The 20,905-nt window shown below is 41.1% G+C and overlaps 1 protein-coding gene across 2 annotated transcripts in view; it reads left to right on the forward strand.

Annotated features, from left to right (window-relative positions):
• Nucleotides 1-20,905, forward strand: part of LOC140212582 (doublecortin domain-containing protein 2-like) — a 207,694-nt gene that overhangs the window by 180,046 nt on the left and 6,743 nt on the right. The window contains exons 9-10 of one of the 2 annotated variants that reach the window (XM_072283559.1): nucleotides 10,379-11,365; nucleotides 17,332-17,730. In XM_072283559.1, the coding sequence (XP_072139660.1) occupies nucleotides 10,379-11,365; nucleotides 17,332-17,352 (1,008 nt within the window). In that variant the 3' untranslated portion in view covers nucleotides 17,353-17,730. Of the gene's footprint in view, nucleotides 1-10,378; nucleotides 11,366-17,331; nucleotides 17,731-20,905 lie in introns of those variants that run through there. The other variant, XM_072283558.1, reaches the window with a different exon arrangement.

Here is a 20,905-nt window from a genome sequence, read left to right on the forward strand (position 1 = left end):
AATTTGCATTGGACCCGGACTGGTCCCCTTGCTTGATAGCAAAGTAACAGTAGTCTGAAGAATATACCAGGTTGGAACAGTGACACAGCTAGCGGAAATGGTAGGGGTTCAATCCCGACTTTCCTTACCCAGAGGGCGGTGAATCTGTGGAATCCTTTGCCACAGACAGCTGTGGAAGTCCAGTCAGTGGGTATATTTAAAGCGGAGGTCCACAGATTGTTGATTAGTAAGTGAGCACGTGGCCAAGTGGTTAAGGCATTGGACTAGCGACCTGAAGGTCATGAGTTCAAGCCCCAGCCGAGGCAGCGTGTTGTGTCCTTGAGCAAGCCACTTAATCACACATTGCTCTGCGACGACACTGGTGCCAAGCTGTATGGGTCCTAATGCTCTTCCCTTGGACAACATTGGTGTCGTGGAGAGGGGAGACTTGCAGCATGGGCAACTGCCGGTCTTCCATACGACCTTGACCAGGCCTGCACCCTGGAGAGTGAAGACTTTCTAGGTGCAGATCCATGGTCTCGCAAGACTAACAGAAGGGTGTCAATGGTTATGGTGAGAAAGCAGGAGAAGCGGTTGAGAAGAAATGGCGAAGCAGACTCGATGGGCTGATTGGCCCAATGGGGCTCCTGTGTTTTATGGACTGGCCTCTATTGCTCTCTGTGTGGAGTTTGTATGCACTCCTTGTAACTACACGGCTTTCTTCAGGTGCACTGTTCCCCCCCCACCCCCCCACCCCCCCAATCTCACAGCGACTTACAAGTTGAAATGTAATTAGATGTACAATTTGGTGTTCGTGAGATTTAGTTGTCGGATATGGGATTAGTTGATGGGTATAGTGGGAGGATAGGCTTTAGGAAAAATTGGTGAGGAAAGGGTTTGCTCTGTGAGCCTGAATAGACATGAAGAGTTGAAATGGTCTCCTTATGTGTACGGAAAGAGCTTGTAGACTATAAATAGCAGTAGAATAGAGCCTTGATGTTTCTCAGCAACTCTGGGACCCAGTCATGAGCTCTGAGATCTGCTCCTCATCTATCCCATTTAGCATGACAATGGCATCCCACAACATATGTCCCCAGTGTACTGATCACAAATCAATATTGTTTTATGGACACACACATCTAAAAGGGTTGATTGGTGGGGATCTGATCTAATGGTCCAGTTCCCAAATCAAGACAAATTTGGAGGATTTTCTTAAGGGACCTACTTCCTTTAAAAGTTGGAAATAGAAACAAACAGTATTTGGAGATTTATCATTGTTTAAAACATTTTTCATCTTTTTCTTTAATTAATTTCTATGAAACCCTGACTTTCATTCAGAATTAATTTCTTTGGAATGCCCAGCAGGTTATCCGTGTTCTCCTTTGTTAGTATTGGCATGGCCAGGAGCAGACGTGGACAAGCCAAAGGCGACGGCTCCCTTGCAGAGGAGGCAGACAGGGAAGGGGTTGAAGGCCTTTAAGTCCTAAGAGCCTTTCTCAATGTATCTGAGGATCAAAGCATTTGAGATTAAGATTTTTTTAGTCAATGGGTCAGAGAGCAGTGTGAGGAAAGGGACAGGGCAGGTAGGCAGGGCATGTTTGAACTATCTGCAGAAGCAATTGCAGGATAAGGGGCAAATAGAAAGTAATAATGGAACCTTTGTCAGTCTAACACAAAACTGTGAGCACGTTGTCCTCCAATTCAGCTGGTTTGTGTCTATGACCGGGTCTCCTCCAAGTAGCCATTACATGCAATCTTGCCTATAAGAGTGCAGCATCTTGTATGTGTGTGTGTGTGTGTGTTATGTCTGCCCTGGCAAAATAGCAGATAGCTTGTGTAAAAAATGAGTTATTGTTGTTCAGGGTTAATGTACAGATGAAAGCTATGAACCAAAGCTTCGACTGCCTATTCTCCTCCACCTGCGCCCCCCCCCCCCCCCACATCCACAAGTGCTGCTTGGCTCGCTGAGTTTCCCCAGTTTTGCTGCTCTGTTTTCCAGCATCTTCCATCTCTTATGTCTCAATTAATGATTCAATGTTGTAGTGTACTTGTTGATGAGTTAGTAATAGAACAAATTATCGCCCTTGAAGATGATGGAATTGAAAAACTTACTGATTTAATCAATGACATTCATGAGACTGGAATAATACCAGAAGAGATGAAAAAATCAGTATTTATCACTCTTTCTAAGAAACCTGGAGCAATAGAATGTGAATTACATAGGACCATAAGTTTAATGAGTCATATCACCAAGATACTTCTGAGAATTTTGATAAGAGCTAAAAGTAAGATACAAGCTGAAATAGGTAAAGAACAATGTGGTTTTGTGAAAGACAAAGGTACAAGAAATGCAATATTGATGTTAAGGATACTATCAGAACAAGCTATTCAAGTGCTAAAAGATTTATTTGTTTGTTTTATCGACTACACAAAAGCATTTGATAAAGTGAAGCACAATAAGTTATTTAAAATATTACAGGAAACTCTAGATCTAGATTCGAAAGACCTCCGCCTAATCAGAAATCTGTACTGGGAACAAACTGCCGCTGTAAGAATAGATGGAGAAGTGAGTCAGTTTACAAAATTCAAGAGAGGTGTTAGACAAGGGTGCGTTTTCTCCCCTGATTTATTTAATGTGTACAGTGAAACAATATTACAAAAAAATAAGAGACATCTTGGGAATCAAAGTCGGCAGTGAAAACATCAGTAATTTCAGATATGCAGATGACACTGTATTAATTGCAAGTACGGAGGAAGAACTACAAAACTTAATTGATATAGTTGTTGAAGAAAGTGCAAAAATGGGTCTATCTATCAATTTCAAAAAGACATAATGTATGGTGATATCCAAAAAGAAGGAAAAGCCTATCTGCAGGCTGAGAACAAATGGGGAGGACATAAAACAAGTACAGAACTTTTGCTACTTAGGAAGCTGGGTGACACCAGATGGCAGGTGCGACACGGACATCAAAAGAAGTATAGGGATGGGAAAAGACACCTTTACGAGAATGAAGAGTATACTGACCAATACTAAACTAGGCATGACAACCCGCCTCAGAGTACTGAAATGTTACATTTATCCAGTTATGTTATATGGCTCAGAATGTTGGACAGTATCTAGTAACATGAGGAAACAAACTGAAGCAGCAGAGATGTGGTTTTTGAGGAGGATGCAAAGAATATCATGGACGAAACGAGTATCTAATGAGGATGTCATGAACAGAGCAATCACAAAAAGAGAAATAATGTATGAGTTCATGAAAAGGCAACATAACTTCATTGGACATGTGATTAGGAAAGAGGAGTTAGAATGCACAGTAATTATCGGAAAGATTTGAAGGGAAGAAAGCAAGAGGAGGACAAAGACAAATGATGATGGAGACAGCAGCCAGAGAACTGGAAATGAATACCAATGAATTGATCCACTTGACTCGAAACAGGAGTGTGTGGGCCATGGCAGTCAAAGCTCAAACTGGGCATGACACCTGATGATGATGATGAGTGTACTTGTTGGTAAATAGCAGCTCTCACTTGACCAAGAGTGTGGTGAAAAGGCCTTGCTGAAACTCTTGTCACTTCCATCCACTCCTCATTTTGGTTATTAATACTTTCTGGGCTGTCTGGTATGCAGGACCTTTCTGTGGGTATTCTCTCCTCTTTCAGCAATCAATGAATAAGAGAACTTGCTCTTCTGCCTCTGCAGATCTTGCACTTGCCACTAGCCCTAACTTGCATAATGGCTACCAGCTATGAACTGGATGGTCACCTCCCACCTTTCTGTTTTCTCTTTTAGTTTCTATCCTCTCATTCTCTCATTTTTTTCTTTCATTCCCTAACTCCACTCTTTTTTATTCAATTTATTTCATTCCCTCTATTCATTTTTTTTCTATTCTATCTTGATGTTTTCCCTTTCTACCTTGTCCAGATCTGTTTGATTATATCTTGCTGAGCTGACATATCATAATAATATAATTCACTTACAGAGCACTTTTCATATAGATGATGCAATTTAAAGTGCTTTACAATGAGATAGGGTGCAAACATGAAACTAAAATAAAAATTAAAAATAAACATGAAAATAAAAGACAAAATGACATTGGATAAAAGCAAAAACTTAAATAAGTTTTGAGCTGGTGCTTAAAAGTATCAGCAGAGGCCGCATCCCTTATAGTTTTAGATATTGAATTCCACAGTTTAGGAGTGTATTTCAAAAAAGCTGATCTGCCAATTATCTTTTGAGGGAGATTGTTTAAATTTAAGAGACCAGCGGAAGAAGCCCTGAGAGCTTGTGCGGAATTATAAAAAGAAAGTGATTCTGTGATGTACTCCAGTCCCAGACCATTAAGAGCTTTAAAAACAAGTAGGCGGACTTTAAAATCAACTCTAAAAGATACAGAAATAGTTGAATTATTATCTTTGGAAACCTGTGGATGACACTGCAACCATTTCTCATCCTGTTCCATCACGGTCAGAGTTTTCCAAGTTCTCTGCCATATTCCTGTATTCTGGATTGGTCGGCATTTAATTTGTTTTTTGTAATGATCTCAGTTCAAGGGCCCTATGGTGGGTTAAAAGAAAATAAAACAAGTAATAAAATACGTATGAGCCCTGACAATGTTATATGGAATTTGGGAAGTTTTACTTTGTCATTGTAAATCAGTTTATTCTTTCTCAGAGAAATTACAAGTTGTTGCTAAGATTCTGCTAAACTTGATGTAGTCCAATAAAATTAGCCAGGAAACATCTTCAAATTCACTGTAATTTCAAGAGTACACTTCACCACTCAGTGGATTTAACTTTATCTGTTACTATATGTAGACCAAGACAGAAAGTACTTCAATTAATAGACACGTCGTTGGATGACAAATCCTTCTTTCTAGATAAGTCAAGACATGTATTACCTAGGAAAATTGATTCTTCTTGATGATTAATTTGGTTTCTGGGTAGCCTAGTCCCATTGCATTCACAATAAGAGTCTTACTATTCACTAGTCTGGAGGCAGAACTAATGAGATGCCAGAAGAATTCATCTAATTGTCCTCTTGTCTGTGTGGAAGAAATTCCTGAATACTTTCGTTCATTCTAAAAGTCTCCCGTTAGTGTATTTTCCTAACCATACTATGGAGATTATTTATCTAATTTTAGTTATGGGTTGCATTAGCTGGAAGCTCAGTTTTGGAATATGAATTAATACAGAGCTTGGCTAACAGACCTGACTGTGTCAGGGACAGATTAGGTTGGCTCTGGATTATGCCAAAATATGTAGTCTGGTCACGTCAGATTGGAAACTCTTTCCACGGACGCTGATTCACATTTGCCTTGATGCCACCGTCAAGCAATGACATTCATCCATGGGGTACGTAAGGTGGACTTTGCTCAGCCATGGATGAAAAGTCTGACCTGATATCAGTGTCTGGGTGTGACTAAATGGCTGTCTGTTGCACTGGGCCAGTTAAGAGATAAAATAAACCAGATTTAGATCATACTTAAATGTTATAGTGAGAAGAGCTCCACTTTTATGTATCTTACACGTGTGTTGGTTGGGACAGTGTGGAACTGCTTGGCTATAATCTCCAATTCTGACGATTCAATACAAAGAATGTCTATTCAAAGTCTGCAAAAAACTTCGATTCTCACTGATTCCTTGCTTTATTGAACTTGTTTTCTCCAGTAATTAATGCTGAAAATTTGAGTAGATTTTTTTATTTCACACTCTGGCTAGTGATTCTTGAAAGATCACTACTAATGCCTTCAGAATCTCTTCACTTACCTCTTTCAGAACCCTGGGATGTAGTCCATCTGGTCCAGCTGACTTACCTACCTTCAGGCTTTTCAGCACCTTCTTCTTAATAATAGCAGCTACAGTCACTTCTGCCCCCTGACACTCTTGAATTTCTGGCATACAGCTGGTGTCTTTTACAGTAAGGATTGATGCAAAATATTTATTAAGTTTGTTCACCATTTCGTCGTCCCCCATTATTACTTCACTAGCGCCACTTGCCTGTGGTCTGATATCCACACTCACCTCTCTTTTGCACATTATATTGTATATGTGAAAAAACTTTTTGGTATTCTTTTTTATATTATTGGCTATCTTACCTCGTATTTTCTTTTCTTCCTGCCTTTTTAGCTGATTTCTGTTAGTTTTTAAAGTATTCCCAATCTTCTAGCTTCCCACTTTTTTGCTATATTGCACTCCCTCTCTTTTGTTTTATGCCGTTTTGATTTCCCTTGTCAGCCACCATTGCTTTATCCTCCCTTTAGAAAACTTCTATTTGGGATGTATCTATCCTGAGTCATCCAAATTGCTCCCAGAAACTCCAGCCATTGCTGTTCTGCTGTTCTGCCGTTCTGCCTGCTAGAGTCCCCTTCCAATCAGCTTTGGCCAGCTCTTTTCTCATGCCTCTGTATTTCCCTTTATTCCACTGTAATATTGATACATCTGATTTTAGCTTTTCCCTCCCTCTCAAACTGCAGGTGAATTCTATCATATTGTGATCACTGGCTCCAAATGGCTCCTTTACCTCAAGCTCCCTAGTGAAATCTGATTCATTACACAACACCTGATCCAAAATTGCCTTTTCTCTGGAGGTCTTACAGCCCACTTAGTGTATACTGAACATATTTATTTAATTTTTTTAGCAGTACAATGCAGAGTATGCCCTTCTATTCCTTTGAGTCACGTTGCCCCAGCAACCCCACAACCCGATTAACCCTAACCTATTCACGGGACAATTTACAATGACGAATTAATCTACACGGTACACCTTTGGACTATGGGAAGAAACCGAAGGTCCTGGGGAAAACCTATGCATTCCGCAGGGAGGATGTACAGAAACTCCTTACAGAATAGCGCTGGAATTGAACTCTGAACTCTGTAATGCCCCGAGCTGTAATAGCGTTGCACTAACTGGTATGTTACCCTGGAACCCATGTCATTTAAGATAATGTTCTTTTCCCTTCCCACATTCCCATCTAACCCCTCCATATTTAATTACCCACACACTGGGGAGGGGGCAGTTAAATTAACGACCCTAATGTCTTTGGAATGGGTAAAATTACATATAGATTGCACCAAACTCTATACTCACATATTCTACAGATGTGTAGTAGGGAGCATCCTAACAAGCTGCAGTGGACAGGAAGGCTCCACAATGGGTAGTGGAAGCTTCCCAGCGCATCACCAGCACCAGTCTATCCACTATTGAGGGCATACTGTATATGCAGAAAGGTGCTGGCAATGAGCCAGTTACATCAGGAAGGATCCCACTCACCCAGTTCATGCACTGTTTGTCCCACTCCCACCAGGGAGGAGGCTACATAGCACACACACCAGGGCCACCAGCCTTAAAAAATACCCCATCCTCCCGCAACCACAACAGGGGCAGAGTTCCCCTTGTCCTTACCTGCCACCCCACCAGCCTCCAGATCCAGCACATTATCCTCTGCAACTTCCGCCACCTTCAACAGGACCCCACCACTAAGCACATCTTTCCTTCTCCACCCCTTTCCGCAGGGATCAGTCCCTCCACGACTCCCTTATCCGCAGGTCCATCCCCACGGATCTCCCACCCAGCACTTATCCCTGTAAGCGTAAGTGCTATACCTATCCCTACGCCTCCTCTCTTGCCACCATTCAGGGCCCCTAACAGTCCTTCCAGGTGAGGCAACACTTCACTTGTGAGTCTGTTGGGGTCATCTATTGCATCCGTTGCTCCTGGTGCGGCCTCCTCTACATCGGTGTAACCCGACGCAGATTGGGGGACCACTTCGTTGAGCACCTCCACTCCGTCCGCCACAACAGACAGGATCTCCCGGTAGCCACCCACTTCAACTCTGCTTCCCATTCCCATTCAGATATGTCCATACATGGCCTCCTCTACTGCCATGATGAGGCTAAACTCAGATTGGAGGAGCAACACCTCATATACCGTCTAGGTAGTCTCCAGCCCCTTGGTATGAACATAGAATTCTCCAACTTCCGGTAATTCCCTCCCCCTCCCTTCCTCTATCCCTATTTCACTCTGCCCCCTCCCCCAGCTGCCTATCACCTCCCTCATGGTTCCGCCTCCTTCTACTACCCATTGTTTTCCTGCCTATCACCTCCCTGCTTCCCCTCCCCCACCTCTTTGTCTTTCAAATTACTGGTCTATCAACCGGACCTACAAGCATTCTTCAAATCCTTCCCCCTCCTTCATTCTTCAGTCCTGACGAAGGGTTCCGGCCCGAAACATCGACTCATCATTTCCACTGATGCTGCCCGACCTGCTGAGTTCCTCCAGCATCTGCAGATTATTTTGTGCTTCAAAAAAATGTTACTTTCCCTAAGCGGTAATGCTGATCAATATCTCCGACCCACCTCTCCACACCCCTCACCACCACTACTTTATAATTTCCTGTCAGAGTCACCTTATGTACAGATGCTCCTGTGCTAGAGTCATTTTCTGAACATACAATCAATATATGTATATAAGCAATCTTATGTATTTATTGTGTTTTTAAAATTATTATTATGGTCTTTATCTTACTGTGTATTTTTTTTGCTGCATTGGATCCAGAGTAACAATTATTTCATTCTCCTTTACACTGTGTATTGGAAATGACATTAAACAACTTTGAATCTTGAACGTGGAGTTCAGGAGTGGACCCAGGTTGCTGGAGTGGTGAGATAGCAGCTCTGCTAACTGTGGCACTGTGCTACTCAAATGGTGTCTGTGACCCTGAAAATGAGTGGAAAATAAAGGTGTCAAGGTGTGAGGTTTTGGTGCATGAAACACACATAATTAGCATACAAGTGGTTCAACTAATTAAGTGGAAAAATGATTAGAAGTTTCTTGCAAGGGGGCTGGAGTTTCAAAATAGAAAAACATTATTGTGCAGGATGTTGGTGAGACCGCACTTGGAGTATCTTATTAAAGAAAGGAACTTTTTCACATTGTGAAGATTAAAATCTTCATAGTTTCTGTGGTAGATTTCCACTGCTGTTCCACATTTATTACTTCCTGAGGTTACTTTGAATGTCAAGCCGTTTTAAGGCCATAGCCCCTCATTTTGAACTCTGCATCAGAGGAAGCAGTTTCTTACTATTTACCAAGTTATCTCATATAGATCACTCTCTTATCTACTATATTCAAGCAAATGCAAACTTAGTTAAACCACTTATGCTTTGTTTGAACTCTTTAGCGTTGATTTCATTTTGGTGAATTTGTACTGTATTGCTCAAAAGTCCAATGCATCCTTTCTTCCAGAAGTACAGTATAAAGAAATGAATGCAATCCTTCAGACCATGTTTAACCATTACATTAAATCTGTTCCTTTATTGTCCTGTCTCTTTGTGAGGGAAATTAAACAAAAATATCAGCATTTTTAATGAGTTATTTTAGTGATTTCTAAATTGGACACCCACTTACTCCCAAACTCTGTCTCTTTTGGCTGATTTATACTTGTGCGTCAACTCGATGCCGTAACCTACGCGTTCTGAGCATCTATACTTTTGCGTTGGTGTGTCTGCGTTGCCCTGCAATTCGCACATGTCGTGCATGTGCACACACCTGCCCGTGCAAGGCTTTATGGTCATGGTAGTCTTTCTCAGGGTAAACAAGTTTAAAGCGAGTGTCTTTTTTTGTAAAAGCGAAATGTGTCCTCTATAATTTCGGGGGTCTGTAAAGCTTTATGGAAAGCATTGCAGCCAGAGTTCCTACCCTGCCCTTTAGTCGGCCAATGGGAAGCTATTGCAGCTAGGAGGAAATGCGATGCTACCAGGCAGACCAATCACAGTTGTTGCGGTCGGCGTTGCCGTGACGCGTAGTTACATTTCGGGAGAGGTGCGCGTCAGGCTACGGCGTAGGGATCCGCGTAGGCTCTGCGTAGGGTTCGCGGTGACGCTGTACGGCGTCGAGTTGACGCACAAGTATAAATCAGCCTTCACTCTGAATGCAATGTAATCTTCTGAAAAATAAAACAGAAAGAATTTTATGAAGAATAAAGAGGAGAAAGATGATGGAAAATATCTCAGTGGTTTTCTCAGATGCCCATATCCTGATATTTAACATCATCTGCTAATTTATTTACATTTGTGGTGCACTCTCTGTCCCCAGTCAAGAACTAGTGTTGCTGCTGATAGTGTCGAGGAATGAAAATCTCCTAAATTTCATTCTACTTTTGAACTGTTAAAAGAGACTTTACTGATCATCGGCCAAGTATCTCTTTAAAAACTGCCAATAGCAGAACACTACGTACATTCATCCATCAGTAATGTCTTCCGTTTTAGTCATATTTGGACTCTTTGTAATAAGATGCATTTATATGTGGAATGTAAGTTAAAATGACTCTCTCTCTATTAGTTAATGAAGCTGAAATGTTTATCGTTCATTGTTTTCATGGTCTTTTACTTTCTACAGAGGCCTGCAGAGATTGTGGAAGAAGAGGAGACCTTACGAGTACAGTGTAAAGAAGGCAATTATGATGAGGCAGATGGTGAGTTCCAAAATGTGGAAGAAGAAATTTGTATTGATGGATTTTACAAAGGAGAGAAACCAACGTCTCGTCAAATAGAGGAATATCCTCATTTGAATGTGAATCCACGTGAAGAAGAAAAGAATGGCAATGAAAATGAACCCAGCCCTCAGGTGGAAGAAGACATTGTGGACATTGTACAGCAAGAGGTGGGAGATGCACTTCAGTCGGAAGTGAATCTTAAAGACAAATATTTTCAAATGCATGATCTTCCTCTGAAAGGGGAGACCATTGTGGAAAATGAAGCTGAACCTCAGGTGCAAGAAGAAATTGATGACTTTACAGAGAAAGAGCAGGAGGATGCTGATCAGTTAGAAGAGGTTCCCATGGATAAATATATTCCTCCCCAAGACCTTTCTCATGAAGAGCAGACGATAATTGATGAAAGTGAAGCTGAGCTTCAAGTGGAAGATAATGTTGTTGACCTTGCAGAGCAAGGGGTGGAAATTACTGATCAATCAGAAGAGAACCCTCAAGATAAATTTCTTTCACATACGCAGAAGATTGTGGAAGAAAGTGAAGCTAAGCTTCAGGTGGAAGAGGGAATTGCTGAATGTGTAGAGCAAGAGGAGGAAGGTGTTAATCAAACAGAAGAGGGTCCTGAAAATGACTACTTTCCTCCACAAGTCCTTCCTAATGAAGAAAAGATGATTGATGAAAGTGAAGCTGAACCTCAGGTGGAACAAGTTGTTGACCTTGCAGAGAAGGAAGGTGAAGATCGGGCAGAGGAGAACTGTGAAGAAAGTCAAGACACAAAAGAGGAATTCCAGAAAAATGATTTGGATCAGAAACTGGAAGATGGTTCTGCAGAACAAGATTCTCCACTAGAAGAGATTGAGAATGAAATATTATCTGCAGTAGAACCAAACCAGGTAACAGACCTTTAATATTATTGTTTTGTGTTCTCACAGGAGTTTTCAGTCCATGTAAAACATCTGAGAAGCACAGAGATGGCATTTGACAAATGTGTTTTAAAAATGTAGAAATTACTTTCAGAAAATGAAGTGTTAGCAAATGAAGAATTGGCTTCATACCCTTGGTCAAAAGATGTGACTTAAATGTTACCATTCCTTTGGAAAATTATTTCAAAAATGCACAGCCCTTAAGTCTTGGGTCTAAAGGACTGTTTTAATCCACATTGAGTGACAATTTGCACTGGCTGTGGGATTCACACAAACCTTTTTCACTTGACATCCCACATAGCATACTAGATCATGGGAAGATGCATGTGCCACTTATGCAGATGATGTAGTATGTGGTAAGACTGGGTGACATTAGTGTTTATGCAATACTGATATGAAGTCAATACTGCCAGATTAGGCTCTAATGCTTCAGCTAATGCCGTGTGTAGATTTTGTGGGAAGGGTTTGATATTTAATTACGTGAAGAACCAGAGCCTAATTTTGCTACTTAAAGGAATTTGTAGTGATTCTTAGGTTTGTTGGTGACTGAGAGCTCTCTGGAGAGAATAGAAGTGATCACCCTGTAAGATAAGGTAAAGTTCTCTAAGGTCTTCAGGACATACTCTGAGCATATATTCTCTATTTTAGCCACAGTTGTTTCCTGTCAGAACGAACTTCATTGGTGGGTGTACTTCTGAGCTTAAAATGATATTGAGGAGGAAGAAAGGGCCTGCAAGTATATGATGTATGGATTTATTTCTTTTAGAGCAATGACTCCCTTTAGGATTATGTGTAGACTGATAACTTACCTTTGTGCATTGATCTGTTGTCTATGCATGCACATTGATCTGTCCTTTCTCTCTCCCCCCACCCCCCGCAATGGAATACACCAGATAAAGCCACCCTGCATGCATGCTTTTATTTTAATTGATACATAGTTGTACAGACACAACAGATTGGTGATGAGTACAAACTGGAATGTCAGTAAATATCGCCAAGTGCACGGACAGTTGCGGGACAGCAGACATCGGAAGGGGCAGAGACAGTGAGAGGAACGAGTTAATCAGTTTGGAGATATGTTCAGTAATGTGTCATCAGCAGGCAACTGCAGGCCAAATGGTAGCACTAACCAGAGATTGTCACAGCTGCTTAATGCTAATAAGAAGGTGTTTGAGAAGGGTATTGGTAAACTCAAAGGCATGAAGTCCAGAATTGAATTGGATGAAGCAGCAACACCAAGATTCCATAAAGCACATCCAGTGCCTTATGCACTATGTTCTGAAGTGGATGCTGAACTTTAGAGCTTGAAGGTGTCTGGAATTCTGTCCAAGGTTGAGTGGAGGGTTTGGGCCACACCCATTGTCCCGGTGATCAAGAAAGGGAGGGCCGAAGTCATTTGCATGTGTGGGGATTACGAAGTCAGTATCAACCCTGTGCTGTGAAGTATCCCCTGCCACGAATAGAAGACATTGATTTATCACAAGCCTATCTGCAAATGGAGATCGAGGAGTCAAGCAGGAAGTTCCTCACCATCAACGCTCACAAGGTGTCGCATCAGCTCCAGCAATTTGGTAAAGAGCAATGGACCAAGTGCTCCAAGGTATCCCAGGAACACAATGTTACCTTGATGACATCATCGTGACTGACAAGAATGACGAAGAGCATCTCCAGAACCTTGGTAAGGTGCTTACCAGGATGAGTGAGTATGGTCTGCATGCAAAGATAGAGAAATGTGCGTTTTTCAAGTGAAATCTCATATTGTGGACGTGTCATTGACAAGCATGGCTTACATAAGTCACAAGAGAGGACTGAAGCAGTGCTACAGGAACCCAAACCAGAAAATGTGTCACAACTCAGGTCATACTTTGTTAAACTACTACCAGTGGTTACTCCAAACATTGCTACAGTGCTGCACCCATTGTTACTGTTGCAGACAGGAGCAAAGTGGGAATGGTCAGAAGGATGTGAAGAAGTATTCAAGAAACAAAGAGACTAATAACATCAGATAAACTGCTCAACCATTATGACCCATCTCTGCCTAGCAGACTGCTGTGCGATGTGTTCCCTTATGGCATTGGAGCTGTTTTGTTACATACCTTGACAGATGGACCTGATTGCCCGGTTGCATTTGCTTCAAGATTGCTGACGAGCGCAGAATGCAACAATGCACAGATCTACCATGAGGCCCTTAGTCTAGTATGGAGAATAAAGAAGGTTCACCACTACCTCTACGGACAAAAGTTTACTCTAGTGACAGACCACCAGCTCCTTGTGTCAATTTTCAATCCCAGGAAGGGAATTCCAGTGATGACTGCAACCCTGTTACAATGTTGGGCACTATTCCTAGGAGCTCACTCTTATGACATAGAGTTGAAGGGTACCAAACAACACAGCAGCTATGGCTTGTCATATCTTCCAATGTTGACAACCAAGAAAAGTCTTCATTCTTTGACCCAGCACAAGTGTTCCACACTGCATCGGTGGACCAGTTGTCAGTAACAAATTCTGAAATACAAAGGGAAACAAAGAATAACCTGACATTATCAAAAGTCTATGACATCACCATGCAAGGATGGCCAGCTCATGGTAATCCTATGTTTCCAGAGTTCTCAGCGAGATGAGACTAACTGTCTGTATGTCAAAGAACATTGATGTGTGGATCTTGTGTAATGGTTCCCTCTGAACTGCAGACCAGAGTGTTAGAGAATCTGCATGAAGGACACCTGGGTAGAGTCAAGGTGAAGAGTCTCACCTGGAGCTTTGTGTGGTGGCCGGGGATAGATAGATTCAAGACTTGGCCAAAAGCTGTTTGGGATACCACAAAGTCCAAAATGCACCCCCACAGGCTCTGTTACTCCCATGGGAGTGGCCATCTTCACCATGGAAAAAGAGTGCATATTGATGTTGCTGGACCATTTATGGACTCCATGTTTCTGATTACTGTGGATGCTCATTCGAAGTGGCCGGAGGTCATATTAATGATGTCAACTACCTCAGAAAAGACTGCACGTGATTATGGAGAAGACAAATGGACATCTGGTAGGATAGAACCACCAAACCACTGATGTACACAGTGGATGTTGGAGATCAGACACGGAGACGTCATGTGGACCAGATACTGCATGCTCAGCTGAGGAACACACCTGAGTCGACTGCCTCCAACATCAGCGCCAGTGGACCTACCTCTCAGTGATGATCATGTCGCTATCAGCAAGGTGACACTTGCAACAGAGAAAGTTGTCTTTGCCAAGACACCTGCCAAGCCTGATGCCACTGCGCAGATTCAAAGGCGCTATCCTGAAAGAAGCAGAGCAGCCACCCAAAAGACCGAATCTTTAGTTCAGTGAAATTAGTTGTGGACTGGTATTATGAAAGCTTGTTTATTTGAACATGATTTGTTAAGGGGAAATTGAATGGTTTGTTACATATACGGTTTTATGTTACATTAATCTAAAGGGGAAGGAAGTGTGATGTATGGACCTGTATTTTTCAGAGCAATGACTTCCTTTAGCACTACGTATGCGCTACAGACACAACACAGGACATGGTGACCTTCCAGAAGAGAAAGCAGAGGAGGAGAAGGGCCCTTATCTGTACCTCCTATCTATGGTGCACATGTAGTGACAGGCACCACATCAGCAAGGAAGCACAGACTGAAGTTTCCCCTTGGTAGGGCCTATTTAGGTAATGACCGTGGAGGTGACACTGACCCCCCAAGCCTTTGTTTTTAGGGTGATTCCAAGCTGACACTAGGCACATCACAACGTAACTTTATGAACCTGGATGATGAAGGCTCACTTCTCAAGAAGGGATGAATTCACCTTTTCTACCAGGGCAGAAGGCACTAGGTATCTTGTGCACTGGGGGGCTGCCAGCAAGTGGGATTTTCAATGGTGCAGTATGTGGTTGACTTCACTCATATCGCCTCGAAGCATTGAAATGCTCTATAAGGAATTTCAGTTTCTCGAAGTGTAATCAGTGGACAAACTACATTGAAGAATGTGAATCAGAATCAGGTTTATTATCACCGGCATGTGACGTGAAATTTGTTAACGGTAGCAGCAGTTCAATGCAATACATAATCTAGCAGAGAGAAAAAAAATAAATAAGTAAATCTTATTCTGTATACTTTATACAGTATACTTATATTGAATAGATTAAAAATTGTGCAAAAAACAGAAATACTATATATTTTCAAAAAAAGTGAGGTAGTGTCAAAGGGTCCATTTAGGAATCGGATGGCAGAGGGGAAGGAGCTGTTCCTGAATCACTGAGTGTGTGCCTTTAAGCTTCTGTACCTCCTACCTGATGGTAACAGTGAGAAAAGGGCATGCCCTGGGTGCTGGAGGTCCTTAATAATGGGTACTGCCTTTCTGAGACAATGCTCCTTGAAGATGTCCTGGGTACCCAAGATGGAGCTGACTAAATTTACAACCCTCTGCAGCTTCTTTCGGTCAGTAGCCCCCTCCCCACCCCCATACCAGACAGTGATGCAGCCTGTCAGAATGCCCTCCACGCTACATCTATAGAAGCTTTTGAGTGTATTTGTTGACATACCAAATCTCTTCAAACTCCTAATAAACTATAGCCACTGTCTTGCCTTCTTTATAACTGCATCAATATGTTGGGACCAGGTTAGATCCTCAGAGATCTTGACACCCAGGAACTTGAAACTGCTCACTCTCTCCACTTCTGATCCCTCTATGAGGATTGGTATGTGTTCCTTCGTCTTACCCTTTCGGAAGTCTTTTGTCTTACTGATGTTGAGTGCCAGGCTGTTGCTGCGACACCCACCACTCCACTAGTTGGCATATCTCACTCCTGTACGCCCTCTCGTCTCCATCTGAGATTCTACCAACAATGGTTGTATCGTCAGCAAATTTATAGATGTTATTTGAGCTATGCCTAGCCACACAGTCATGGGTATCCAGAGAGTAGAGCAGTGGGCTATGCACACACATTCCTGAGGTGCACCAGTGTTGATCGTCAGTGAGGAGGATATATTATCACCAATCCACACATATTGTGGTCTTCTGGTTAGGAAATCGAGGATCCAATTGCAGAGGAAGGTACAGAGGCCCAGGTTCTGCAACTTCTCATTCAGGATTGTGGGAATGATGGTATTAAATACTGAGCTGTAGTCGATGAACAGCATCCTGACATAGGTGTTTGTGTTGTCCAGGTGGTCTAAAGCCCTGTGGAGAGCCATTGAGATTGCGTCTGTCGTTGACCTATTGTGATAGACAAATTACAATGGGTCCAGGTACTTGTTGAGGCAGACATTTAGTTTGATCATGACCAACCTTTCAAAATATTTCATCACTGTTGATGTGAGTGCTACCGGGTGATAGTTATTAAGGCAGCTCATGTTATTCTTCTTAGGCACTGGTATAATTGTTGCCTTTTTGAAGCAAGTGGGGACTTCCACCCATAGCAGTGAGAGGTTGAAAATGTCCTTGAATACTCCCGCTAGTTGGTTGGCACAGGTTTTCGGAACCTTACCAGGTACTTGATCAGGACTTTTCACCTTGCGAGGGTTCACTCTCTTTAAACACAGCCTAACATCGGCCTCTGAGACAGAGATCACAGGGTTATCAGGTAGAGCAGGGATCTTCACAGCTGTAGTTGTGTTCTCCCTTTCAAAGCGGAACTGATGGTTAATGTCAGAAGGCTGACACTAGACTCATTATTCTGCAATTAGTTTTAAATGTAAATTGGACTTCACTGATTCAAGCTGGCAAGACTAAACATTTTCATTATAATCATTACAGTAACTCACTCTTGTTTCATTATAGTCTTGGAAGTTTAATGCAATTAAATCTCACTTATGCATTTGGAAGAAATGTTAATTTTGTATAAGTTGTGAACTAAAGCATGCCTTTTAATAACATTGCTAAAGTGCAGTAATACTAATTATACCTGCATTTGCTTTTCAGAATACAGTCTGGAAAACATGAAGATAGGTACTCAGTACAAGATTTTGTTTGAATTCCTACTTTTTGTCTTCCAAAAAAGAATATCCCAGCAGAGTCCATAAATCTGACCATGAAGCGCACATAGCTAGATCAGCAGGGTACTACAAGATGGCCTTCAGTGACTGACTATTAATGCAGTCATTCGCCTGACTGTTATACATTATGGATTGTACACGCTGGGTTACAAATGATATTTCTCTAAAGATCTACCTGATAGATAGCATTATAAGTCTCAGGATCAAATATAAATCTTCAACCACGGTGGTTTTTAGGTAGCTTTTAATCAGAATAATCGTGGTAAAAGGGTTAAAAAAATAGCATTTGAAATGTATATTTAAATTTAAAAATTAAGAACAACAAAATTCAACAGCTACCTTCCAGAATGATCTGCATTAATAAAGATTCAACTTGCTGCAAACCAGTCGAGACCAACATATTTGATAGTTGAATCAATATTTAATTCACAGCTTTCCCCATGTTTCTCTACACTTTCCCAATCCCTATTTTCTCTGCTACTCTCTGCTGTAACCTGACCCAGTTTAATAAATCAAAGTCTGCAGTTACTGATTTTTCTAATATAACCAAGTCCTAATCTGTGTTTGGTCACGCAGAGAAAATGGACATGGAAATGAAATTGCATCAACAAAAAAAATCAGTTCAATTAATTTTTAATTAGTTAGTGTTTTCCTTGCCTTAATTATATTAGCCAACTCATTTTTTAAGTGAAAGAGGTTGCTGAACTGTAAAAGTACTGGGAGATTCTGTGTATTTAAATACAAAATCCCATCAATCAAGTGAGCTATTTCATTGATTTCTCTGTTCCAGTTTCCAGTGCATTTCTTATCCCTGAGATTAGATATCTTTGCCCTACATGCTACTGTCTGTGTTGTTTCAGTTGTTTGCTGCCTTGGAGTAGTTTTGCTTTGTTTAAAGCTGGCTTTCTTCTGCTTCAGTGTCTGCTTGATGTACCTGAGGTGCATTATTACTTCTTTCGGAATGCTGTTGAATTAAACAAAAACAGTTTCGAAAGGGAGGACAGAACTCTTTGCAGACTTATAAAGATGGCCAGGGTGCCCGATACCAATGCGTACTGTTTAATTGTGAACTGATCTTGATAGACTTGGTTACTGGTAAGTTTAGAATAATCACAGTACTAGTTTATCTACAGTAAGAACCATTATGTCTGTGCATATTCAATTATATTAAAATTCATGTCATTTCCAATCCTATCAGGATCTGTTAATAATTAAATAGTAGTGCTGCAAATACAAGATGTTGTAGTTCATTTAAAATTGTTTATAATTCGCACTAACGAAACAATTAAAATAAGACACTGGTGGGGTAACTCTGGAGATCTATCAAAACAGAAAGTTCATCAATGATTCAACAACATAAATGGATTCTGGGCAGTATCCATGAACATGGAGGAACCTAGCAGAATGGTGAGTTGTTCAGAGTGTCACTGGAGAATTAATCATTGTTTCAGACATTGGAAAACACACAAAATGTTCTGCTTCATTACCTGTCTTATGCTGGATTTCTGTTTGGTATGGGCTAGTCTTGGTTGGCTTTCTAGTGCATTATTAATGCATTGTTGCACTGTTTTTGAATGAATAAACCAAGGCCCCATCTGCCTTCATAGGTTGACATAAAAGACCCAACTGTGAGTGCAGATTTGAAGTACGAGAACAAATTTTAATTCCATAATCAACATCATTAAAACAGGGAATTATCATGTCACTGTTTGAAGGAGCTGTGAGTGAATAGCTACAGCTTTTCCTATCTCACATCAATGACTTGGCTTCAATGTACTTAAGACCATCTTGAGAGGGGATGTGGAATTTACAGTTTATTCAAGATTCAAGCTTCAATGGGGAGCTGGTCTGAAAGGGGCTGTAGAACAATTTGTTGACTTTAGGCTTCTACACAAAACAAGTGCTATCTCCTGACCATCTAGTTCTATTTTGCAGGGCTAGATTGAAGATAAATTAGGTTGAATTCGTTGAATTTCACAGCAGTAAAGAAACCATTTAACTCCCAGTGTCTTTGGCACATCCTGTCCAATCCTGCACAACACATTGAGAACATACTTTTGTATCTCCTGTCCCGATTATGTTAATGTATTAAGTATTTATCTATCTAGACTCACATTAGTTGTTTGCAATGCAACTAGCATACTAATTTCAGCTACCTCCTCATTTGTGGGATTTCTGCATCCAGCCAATAATGAGCTTGCTGTTCACTGAGTTCCTCATTTATCTAACAAAGTTAAGGCAATACAACATTTGCCATTTTTTGGTTGGACCTGCTAATGACCTATGGTATGAAACAAATAGCCGAAAAATCGCTTTCTTCTTTTATAATGATCCTAAAATTGACTCTTAATGAAAATCTCAGACCTTCTCTTTCCACAGACACTGCCTGGCCTGCTGAGTGTTCCCAGCATTCTTTGTTTTCATTTCAGATTTATAGCATCTGCAGATTTAAAAAAAAAATTAATTTAATATCATGCCTTCTAGCTTTTGGACTTGTAAAGCCATTTGAGAATGTCTCAGTAACTCCTGTCCTGCTCCTGGCTGCTGGGGGAGGTTAGAATCAGACTTAGTGTAAGAGTTGCCAAGAACATTCCCTCCCACTAGCCAATGTTTCCCTCAATGGTGCTGTCACAGTTTTAAGTTACAGTATATCAGACATATGGTATCCTGGATACAGAGATTAGCTGAAAGGGAGCTGGGATGGGAGTAAAATATGGTGACACTGGATCTTTGGCATCAGTTTTATATGAAATAACAAAGTGAAAGAAAAACATTCTGATCTGGGGAAGACAAAGAAGTGACTGCAGAATTAAAGGACCATCAGGTTGTAGAACTATAACACATAGGAACAGGATTAGGTCCATTGAATCTGCAACACTGTTCTATCATGGCTGGACTTTTCCTCTTATTCTCTTTTTCCACTACTTATTTAATATAACCTTTTAAAAAAATATATATATATGTAATTTTTACTGTGATTCACAGGTTTTATTATTATGCTTTGCAATGTACTGCTGCTGAACGGCATCAGATTTCCTAACATATGCCATTAATATTAAATGTGATTCTGATTAGAGAGCTAGGTAAATAATATTTTCTGGGTGACACAGTAGTGCAGCAGCTAATGCGATGATATTACAGTGACAACAACCCAGGTTCTATTCTGCTGCTGTCTGTAAGGAGTTTGTACGTTCTCCGTGACCACCTGGGTTTCCTGCAGGTGCTCCCGTTTCCTCTGACATTCCAAAGATGTCTGGGTTCAGTGGGTCGATTGATCACGGGGATGTGATTGAGCAGCGCAGGCTTGTAGAGCCGGAAGGGCCTGTCACTGTGTTTTATTTCTAAATGACATAAATACAATTAGATGAAAGGGAGAGGCTATTCTTTAACATTATACTGGCTTTGAAAAAGGCAAGTGAACTCTTGTCAAGTACTAGCCGGACAAAACAGAAGATAAAAGTTAAACTTAATATAAATGTGCAATGACTTATATTGGGGGC

Source organism: Mobula birostris, chromosome 19 (genome assembly GCF_030028105.1).
Source record: "Mobula birostris isolate sMobBir1 chromosome 19, sMobBir1.hap1, whole genome shotgun sequence".
Lineage (NCBI taxonomy): Eukaryota > Metazoa > Chordata > Chondrichthyes > Myliobatiformes > Myliobatidae > Mobula > Mobula birostris.